The sequence below is a fragment of the Cyclopterus lumpus genome, chromosome 8 (genome assembly GCF_009769545.1).
Source record: "Cyclopterus lumpus isolate fCycLum1 chromosome 8, fCycLum1.pri, whole genome shotgun sequence".
Taxonomy (NCBI): domain Eukaryota; kingdom Metazoa; phylum Chordata; class Actinopteri; order Perciformes; family Cyclopteridae; genus Cyclopterus; species Cyclopterus lumpus.
In genome coordinates this window covers 16,593,399-16,603,365 of record NC_046973.1, presented here as the reverse complement: position 1 = coordinate 16,603,365, position 9,967 = coordinate 16,593,399, and the positions used below count along the sequence as shown (strand labels likewise).

Genomic DNA, 9,967 nt, shown 5'->3' with positions numbered 1-9,967 from the left:
GCAGGGAGGCGAGAAGGAAAAAAAGTCTAATTTTAAACCTGAGACTGGCTGTTTGTGGGTTGTTGTTTAGACTCATGGAATAGGATATTTTTATTGTCAACTTTTTCGTAAACCATAGGTCATTCACTATTGTGCGTACAATAAAAAGGGCACGGCACGCCCATTTGCTGCTCCATAAAGACTGAAGTTTTGCGGTTTACAGTGAGTTGAAATAGCATGAAAATAAATGAATTAGAATATTAACTATTCTTTTAACGAAGAACAAACGGACAAATAATGAAGAAAACAATTTGCCATACCATACCGTGTTGAGTTTAACTGCGCAGACGTCCAGACTTTAGGTGCTAGTTGAGCAAAAGCTGAAGCTACAAGGCACATATGCTTCAGGTGTGTGTTTAAACACCAGACAGGTGGAAATGTGGGCATGTTAAAGCAATGGTGATGAAGAAATACACACAGCTCACCTGTTTGAGGTTGAACCCAAACTCTTGCCAACTCTGTTTGGGAGACACCGAGGAAAAGCATCACCAAACCGAAACACATGATGGCCAGAGGAAGACAACACAATAAATAAAAGCTTGTGTCCCAGCTGGACTCTTCGTCTCCCTCCTCTTCCTCTCTTTGCAAAAACAAGTGTTCTCTGAATTCCTCTTCCTCCCTCCAAATATCTCTCTCTCTCTCTTTCTCTCTCCCTCTCCACACACCACCCCTGTTTTTAACTGTTCTCTCCTCCTCAATGCTGTTCATCCGTTGTCATGGTGACGACAAAGACACAAAGATTAGCTGATTATAGGCTTTGGAGCAGAAAAGGGAAAAGTTATCATCTGCACTCGATTAAAGCCTGGGTATTGAGTTATACTCTTTTTTTAATTTAATAACATTATACATTGTATTCCTCTGTTTGGGATACAAACATCCAACCACTCACTGGGGATTGACTGTCTTCAGTGTGAATGGCGCCTCCCTCTGTCCAAACCAGCTGCCACAGAGAGAAATCTGATATCTGAGATTAGACATGGTGATCATGATGCTAACAATAACAGGGCTAAAATCAGTAGTTATGATACTCATTCCAGTTAGTTTATGACTTCTCGAAACACTGTGTCTGCTCTATCAACAACATGTGGAATGTAAAAGTCTCTCTGCCGCAGTTTAATTTTCAGCAGTTATTGTTTTTTATGGCATGTAACACTGACATAAATCAAGCCTTACAAGCACTGTGGCTGACTCCACCACCCCCTCTTAGCCACAGCGTTCGTCATTTATATCTGCACTCAGAGAAAACACAGAATCCTTTGCAAAGAAAATGACAGCTGAGCGTTTATTTGATCAGAATCAGAATCAGAATCAGCTTTATTGGCCATGTATGTGCACATACATGGAATTTGACTTCGACGTACGCTCTCCTCGTACATACATATTTAAATTACAAATAACAGGATAAATATAAAGACATTCACAGCTGCAAAGGCAATCAACACCCTATTGCATAATGCAGAGCATTAATACAACGGACAGTGTGCCCAGCAGTAGGTATGAATTTTGTGGAGAGGTTATGCTGACTTTAACACATAAATACACGGAGGTTGGAATAACTATTATTTTCACATGTTTTACATTTCCCTATTATATTCAATGTAATACTTACTGAGCACAATGTTAACATCGCTTGTTAAGGAGAAGCAGATTAGGAAGGAAAAAAGGGAAAGGAATCATAGCAAAGCCGGGGGACCTTATTGTAGAGAGCCCTATCATGATAGACTATGATCATTTCAGCAATATGCACATTTCTTAATTTATATTGGTACGATGAAATTCAAAAATGTTTAAGATAATTTGTAATAATAACTTTTACTTTATTTTAATAAAACATCTCTTGGGACTGAATGTGTCTCTGAGTTATTTTTGACAGGAATTCATTAATTAATACAATGGAAATACTCAGGTTAAGTAGAGCAAAGTCACCTTAAATATGTACCAAAGTACGTCTGGCATAGTACCTTAGGCTGACGTTGCTTAGTATCTAAGCAAAGCGTTGTCAAACGGATTTTATAGTTGTGCACAATCAATTAATAACGATTATGGCAGACGCAAACAAATGACGTCATCATTCCGACAATGGCGACAGATTAGAGAACGCTGTGCGTTTCGTGTATTTTGTGTATTAACGTACAACCACGTTCGACATGTTTTCCTTGAATTCAGAAGACGTTCGCTTTAACTTGACTCTTAAGTTGACAGCTCTGGGTACATGCAGCCACAACTGTTGGCTGACTTCTCCTCCTAGTGGGCAAAATAAAGCCGCGCCTGGGAAAATACAAGTTAAATACCACGAGTGTCGACATAATCTAATCGTGTTCGTCCAAAGGTCAATATTCAATGCTCTACGTAATATGAGTAATTGTTTACTAATATTGCGTATTCGGCAATATCAGAGCGTAGGGGGTATAGCTCAGTGGTAGAGCATTTGACTGCAGATCAAGAGGTCCCCGGTTCAAATCCGGATGCCCCCTTATTTTTCATCTGTTTCATTGAAAGCTACCTTCCAGAGAAGCAAGAAGACTATTTTAGAGGCATATGAAATCAAGTTGATTCCTGGTATAACATAATCTTTTAAGCGGTTTTAGGCCTTATCCATCATAACAGGCAGATGCATGAATATGCAACAGCATATGCTTCATTATCTAGCCTAACGTCCTCCAGTATAAAACAAAACAACAGCATAATATACATTTATTTTGTATGTTGCTGCCAAAACTGCGGTGAATATGAATGTTGGCACAATACCCTGCGTGTTCTAGAGGTATAGTCCATCCCTTTCAATAGCAAACAAAGAATATTACAGCTTGACATTATTGACAACACACCTACTGCATATTTGTAATATTCATAATACTTCTTTATTTTAAAATTACACAATACAATATATACTGTCAAAATATGAATCAGTCCTTAGCAGCTAGCTCTTTTCTATAATATACAGATAATAGAGCTTTATTTTCTGAAAAATAGATTACCATCTGTAACTAAACATATTTAGGTCTCACAAAAGAGTCTTGTTGTTCAATGCATACAATATTAATATAACATGTGCAGACTTGAATCCCAACATTGCTGAGTTTCTGAGGCCACAGGAGTCTCAGTTATTGTGTAAAAGTCTTCCACGATAGAGGCATGAGCTTTTAATGCAACTAAACTCGGTTTGCCACTGGAAATTAGTTTTTAGAAAAAGTAAGGTATTAAATTGGGTTGCAGCAGAAATAGTTACATTAAAGTAAGACAAGATAGTCATCGGGGACAAGACTCACCAATCAAAAGGACAAAATGAGATCATGATTGTTATGCTCACAACTTAATGTGTAGGCACAGGAGCAATGAACGGGCCCCAGATTAGCCTAATAAAACAACATTTTACCCGGTAAATATATGTTTTAGTGTTTTCAATTATCACCTGTGACTCAAATGTAGGTTGTAACGTCTTTAGTACAACTTACTCAGTTTGAGCAATTCTAATGAATGAGTGAGTTTAATTACTACTTTGCAGTCCAATAAAGTAAGACGTGATTAACCCCAGTGAAAAGAAAGAATCCCATAGGGATCAGAGGAGAGAGGGAGACTATTGGTCTGGTAGGATGTCTCACGAACATGGTGCAGCTGTCTACACGTGTCACTTCACGTGTCACAGTTGTGGTACATCGTCATGACCACAACTGTGAAAAAAAACGCCACCAGTTAACCAGATTATTAAAATATAACCGAGCGGTTCCTGAACAGTGCAAAAGTCAACCGGCTCTGAGATCCCCAATGATGCTCTGCTGTCCGTCCACCATGAGGCCTCACACAGCTGAGTAAGGCATGCTGTAGGTGGCGAGGCGGGCTCTATCACATAATGCCATGTTCACAGGACTTTCGCCCAATAACACTGTAAATAATCCTGACACGTGCCCCCCGTGGTCGGTTCAGTATGAGGAGGTTTGATCCGCTGCGTCTGATGCGCGTTCTAGTTGGCGACAACCCGAGACTTCATCCAGTTCAGACCGGCAGGTAGACTGGGAGTGAGAGAGAAAACAGACGCGTTGTGAGTCATTACAGCGGTAGTGTATGTTGTGTTAGTAAAGGCTTGTTCTAGTTGACACAATGGTGCAAAGACTCACCCCTCTCCTGTGAGGGCGCAGCAGGCCTGAACATGCCATGAGTGCGATGAGATGGAGTCGAGGGTGAGGCACTGGGAGATCTCTGCCGCCGTCATCGAGCCCTTCACGTCCTGTTTGTTGGCCAAAATAAGGACGGCTGCATTCTGTAGGTCCTAAAACAAAAGAAGACGGGTTCACTAATTTTGCTTTCTGTAGCGATTGATCGTCAAAGAGCTGAAATGTTTCCATTGGAAACCACCAAAGTGTCCCTGCGTCAACTTTGGAGAACCAAGAACAGCAACCTCAGCGGAATATTTTTCTGGCACGTCACACTGACTCACGCAGTCCGTGTTGAAACTTCGTCATCATGTTGTGTTACATGTACCGTCTAATTAGTCACTGAAAGCAGGAGTATTTCTCAGACATCACACAAATAGCCGACCTGGGCAGTTTCACTTTATAACAAAAGGTTTACTTCTACTCCGCACATTTAGGGGAAAAATGTAGTACATTACATTTATTTAATTATTGTAATTACTTTGTGGATTGAGACTAATTATACAAAATATAATCAACAAATAAATGATGATGTATTATTATAGGTAAAAATAAGATACTACTTTTTTGATTCTCAGGGAGAAATTCATAAGCTACGCAGCGGTGAATAAAGTAATTCAACATTAAAGTGATCAAAACATGAATGCATCAATAATTAGAATCAATTACTCTTGGGTACTTTAAGAACATTTTGATGTTAATGCTTTTGTATGATGTGATCTGTGCTGTAATCTGGTCTGGTGTACAGTGAGTTGTGGTAAAACATGGGGGATCATCAGGATTATGACTCTTGAATTAACACACATCTGCCAACACAGCTGGATTTGTACCTCGTGTGCGAGCATTTGGTGCAGTTCTTCCTTGGTGAGAGTGAGACGTTCACGGTCGGTGCTGTCCACGACCAGGATGACAATCTGAAAGAGCCACGACACACAATGGAATCAGTAAATAGCAACACAATCAACAGACGTCTCGCATTTTCAGAGTCTGTGTTATCAGTTGTAAGGATAGCACAAGAAATACGAACATACATATATATATATATATGGACTTCGCACTGAACAGCACTTTAGCCCACCCACTGGTGCAATAATACGTTTAAGTACTTTTTAATTTTTTAATTTATTTTATACACTTTATCCACTTTATTCTATTTCTACTCTGTATATATAATATTCTTCTTGTTTTTACTCTTTTATCTTATTTCTGTTATTATACTACTTGTTTTTTACTTATTACTGTGAGCAATGCTGCTGTAATCCTGTAATTTCCCCACTGAGGGACTAATAAAGGATTATCTTATCTTATCTTATCTTATCTTATCTTATATATATATATATATTAGAAATGATCAAGTTAATGGATGCTTTCTGTTTCTGACGAGATCAAAGCATCAGCAAAACGTAATGTTTTACGATTAATTTTTCACCAATGAGTGTTTCAGTACCCTGAGTCTTGTCTATGTTTATGAGCTGAAGACAGGAAGTGATCCGTACCTCTGTGTTGCAGTAGTATGAGTACCAGCTGGCTCGAAGGCTCTCCTGTCCTCCGATATCCCAAACCAAGAAGTGTGTTTTACGTACGGTGATCTCCTCCACGTTGCTGCCGATGGTTGGTGATGTGTGCACTGCTTCCTTTGTCAGACTGTGTGTGTGGTGTGGGGGGGAAGGGGGAAAGGACATTATAAACACTGATGTGAAGCAGATTGTTTATATGTTTTTGCCTCAGAAAGTAGCCAAATCACTTACAACTGATAGAGGATGGTGGTCTTTCCAGCATTGTCCAAACCCACAATGATGACTTTGTGCTCTGCAAGAAAGAAGAAAAACAACATTTATCCATAACGGTGCACACTGGATTTGTTGTTATTGTCATCTGAACCCACTCCACTCTTGAGTTACATAACTTGTTAGAAGGCTTCACGAGACAACATGTACAGACTGATAAGATAAAGGTCAGTCCAGTTTAAAAGTTAGCTTATTACATCACTGTGTACCAGGTAATGTTCATACACAGTACACACAATGTCTCTGTATTTAACCCATCCCAGGATTAGAAGCAGTGGGAATCCATCCATCGCAGTTTGGGGGTCCGATCCCTTGCTCGAGGGCACCGGGAGGCGAACAGACACCAGCTCCTAGGTCCGTGCGGGACACGCTCGAATGGCATTTTGAATGGCAACATGCTCGAATGGCACAAACAACAGAGATGATGAAACTGACACCGGTGTGGTTGAACTCAATCTTACCTCTGTCACCGAAAACCGCCATCATCTTGGTCAGAACAAAGCCCATGTCCAACAAGTGTGTGTGAGAGTGACGAATAAGAGACCCGGTGGAGACACACTTCAGTACCTGTGCGCTGCTGACTGTCACGCTAACTCTAATCCCCTCCTCTGATGTCGCTTTTCTTCTTGTGCATAGCGTTAGTGGGTGGCGCCTCTTAGAAAGTGTTTGGTATTTTTCATGAATGAGTCACGGACAAAGGACACAGTTGTGGTGCGTTCAGGGTTTGCGGGAAACGTCTGATATTATATGGAGATATAAGTGATATACTTACCTACATATTATGTGTATAGAACCCACTATGCATAACCTCTTTTCAATGTATTTATATTTTAATTCACTTACTGATTAGACAACAACAAAGATTGAGTGGTTAATATGGATTGTGCCGCTAAAGGTTTATTTTAAAATGTGCTTATAAAGAAATTACTTTGCACTAAATCTAATATATTTAATCTGCTCTGTTGTTCATTCTGTCCACATGGCATCTATTGCTGAACTGAATTGAACTAAACTAAATTGAGGGCTGCACTGTGGTGTAGTGGCTAGTACTGTCACCTCACAGCAAGAGGGGCCTGGATTCAATACCCGATTCTAGACTGTCCTTCTGTGTGGAGTTTGCACATTCTCCCATGGCAGCGTGGGTTCTCTCCGGGTTCTCTGGGTTCTTTAGGTTATTCCACAGTCCAAAGCTCAGGTTAATTGGAGACTGTCCAGTGAATGTGAGTGTTAATGGTTGTTTGTCTCTATGTGCCCTGGATAAACTGGCAGCCTGTCCATGGTGTACCCTGCCTTTGCCCAATGTCAGCTCCAGTGACCCTAAATAGGATAAGCAGTTTGGATTATTGAATACGGTATAAGGAATTCTGATTCTGATACAGATTCAGTACAAAAGCATCAAACATGTTGTTAAGATCAGCTCTAAAACAGTTTTTCTACCATTGATCTCCTTGTCTCAACATAAACAAACTATAAGAACCAGAGTTCTAGGACTCTGTGACAGAAGTTACAGATAAACAACAACAACAAGATGTACAGCGTACATCGTATTGCAAAGAGGTTGACAAAGTAGGCTATAATGTAGCATACAAATGTAAAGGCTGAGGTGAAGTATAAGTACCCTCAACATTCAGGCCAAGTAGCCGGCAATACTTTGATAAATGTACTAAAAGCTGCTGAACATGTGTTTGTTTTTTAGAAGTGCAGACCAGCTCCCGTTCATCCCAACAAGAGCCTGTGAGGTCCGTGCTACCGGTGTTACAAACCAAAAGAAACTGGATCAAAACTCCGAACCATACTTTAGCCCTCGCGATTTAGAAGTCGGAGTTTACTGAGGAGCACTTGAAGGTAACATACAACATCGGCGTTCAGTAGACTGATGACGCAACTCGTGACACCCAGGGGCCAGTCCATGTATGGTAAACACTAAATTCCTTTTTTTTCCCTTCTCAGTCGCACGTTATTATGAGGAAACAGAAAGCAAAACCGGTTATAGAGAGGAATCCCCCGAGATTTCCAACTCGGGTCATGTATTTCAGAAGTCACATTTAGAAGGTTTTACCGTCATGTTTTGGCCCTGGAATATACATGTGACATGTATTTGTTAAGGGGAATCAGTAGGGACATTTTGAGGTATTTGTACTGCATTTTAATTGAGTATTTCCATTGCTCACTTTATTCTTATGCACCTTTTACATCACTTCATTTATATCACTATATCTAACAGACTTTAAATTATATATATTTTAAAGATGTGTTTATGGACTAAACTGGCCAACAGTATATACAGTAGATAACATTAGCTGGGTACTTATTCCACAACTGAACTGTGAAAGCTTATCTGGGATATGTCAGTACTCTCTGCACACTTCTCACCTTGTTCAATAATTCTGATGTAAAGCTCACAGTCAGGTTTCAGACAGAAATCACATCCTCATATGTGATGTTTTTCTCCACTGCAGCTGATGAGATGATAAAAACAATGAATACGAGAAATATTAACCACATCCTGGATACAGCTGCACTTTAACTTCAGTCTTTTTCTTATTGTGTTTCCTCCACGGCCGAAAGACTTAGCAGGTGTGATCAAATGCCCTGCAATAAGAGAGGAGCGTTTAGTACAAGAGGAAACAATAAAGTGTTGGTTCACTAGAAGGTTTTCTTTTCCTCCAAGTCAAGTTATGTTGACGTGTGCTTCTACCGAAGCCAACAATGTGGCCTTTGTTTCGGTCTCATCAAAGCGTCCGGACAGGTTCTAGGCAGGGTAATGTTCGGTGTTATGCAATTGTGTGACATTCTTTTGAGGTAATACATGATTGATAAAGCCTACTCCTTTGTAATAAATGGTTTCCCCTGAACTCAAATCTCCTTAAAATACCTCTAATACATATCAAGATGAACACATACAGGTTTTGCACCTTTGAAATCTGTTTTCACATCTCAGCCCATTCATTGAGTGACACAATAGCATATTTTGATTACATTTTTAATTAAAATACGAATTTATCCACAGATTAAAAATGAAAGGCAGAAAAAGCAAAAATGTAGCTACAATCAGGCACCAATGATACATGTTATTTCATATTTTTAACAATTGCGATAACGCAACAATAACATTATGTACTGATCATTATTTAATATTTATTTATTCAACTGAAGACTGGCGGGCAAAAGCAGCCCACCAAAGACATTCATGGATTCTCAATTATAGATAACTGAGTAAGGACCACAGCTGATCCTCCCCCCCACCCCACCCCACCCCACTTGATACTCCTCTCACTACCTCACACGAGGAACAGAAGATTTAAAATAAAAAATAGAATTGCAAATGTCCACAGGAAAAAAACAACACCAATTCAGTCAGAAATCAAGTGTAAGAAGAGAGTGGTATTTAATATCAGACAAGCTAGCCGTTTGGGTGGAAGTTGGGAGTGATTGACCACACACACACACACACACACACACACAAGTACTTTTTTATATAACCATTAGCCTTGAAAAACAGACGGCAAAGCTGATGCAAAGAAAAAACGTCATGAGCTATACGTGCTGGAGCGACAGCACGGGCTACGGTGCAGGGTAGCCTCGAGACACAGATGTGTTATGAAAACGGGTAGAACGAGAGTTAAGACATCCCACCGTGGCAGTGGTGGACATGGCTTGGCGAGACATTCCGGCACTTGTGATTGAAGTTTTCTTGAAATAAAGGTGTTTTAGGTTGCGAGTGACTAAGGCAGGACACTTCATTCACACAACTACAACTGCGGGGTGCTGCTTTGAATTCGCCACCACGCTAGAAATAACAGAGAGCAAATGATTACTGAGGGCGCCCTCGGGCACCCACAAGGAAGAGGGAAACAGAAGCGGGAGGACCGGGTCAGACAATGTAGTCGGGTACAGTGGCTGAACCAGGTCAGGGAAGAAGTAAACGTCTTTGGAGTGTACTCTTTGTTGTTGTTGTTGTTGTTGTTGTTGTCAAGCTTACATGAGTGC

General features: G+C 40.3%; 1 protein-coding gene and 1 non-coding gene across 2 annotated transcripts; one reads left to right on the top strand and one right to left on the bottom strand.

Moving 5' to 3' along the window:
• The first annotated feature begins 2,441 nt into the window (after positions 1-2,441).
• On the top strand, positions 2,442-2,513 carry trnac-gca. Its single transcript has one exon. It is a non-coding gene; the product is annotated as a tRNA-Cys (tRNA).
• A 364-nt stretch (positions 2,514-2,877) lies between these two features.
• arl5c (ADP-ribosylation factor-like 5C) lies at positions 2,878-6,631 on the bottom strand. Its single transcript, XM_034540207.1, has 6 exons — positions 6,439-6,631; positions 5,939-5,999; positions 5,687-5,834; positions 5,021-5,104; positions 4,155-4,306; positions 2,878-4,049 (listed from the first exon to the last, which is right to left on the bottom strand). Exons 1-6 carry the CDS (start codon positions 6,482-6,484, stop codon positions 4,001-4,003), a joined length of 540 nt encoding a protein of 179 aa, XP_034396098.1. The 5' UTR covers positions 6,485-6,631; the 3' UTR covers positions 2,878-4,000.
• Positions 6,632-9,967: the final 3,336 nt, after the last annotated feature.

Excerpts from the sequence above, each read along its gene's own strand:
- arl5c (XM_034540207.1), bottom strand. The coding sequence starts at position 6,484 with ATGGGCTTTGTTCTGACCAAGATGATGGCGGTTTTCGGTGACAGAG. Across the intron at positions 6,000-6,438 it reads GGCGGTTTTCGGTGACAGAG|AGCACAAAGTCATCATTGTG; the intron begins GTAAGATTGAGT and ends TCTTTCTTGCAG. Across the intron at positions 5,105-5,686 it reads CATACTACTGCAACACAGAG|ATTGTCATCCTGGTCGTGGA; the intron begins GTACGGATCACT and ends TGGCTCTTTCAG.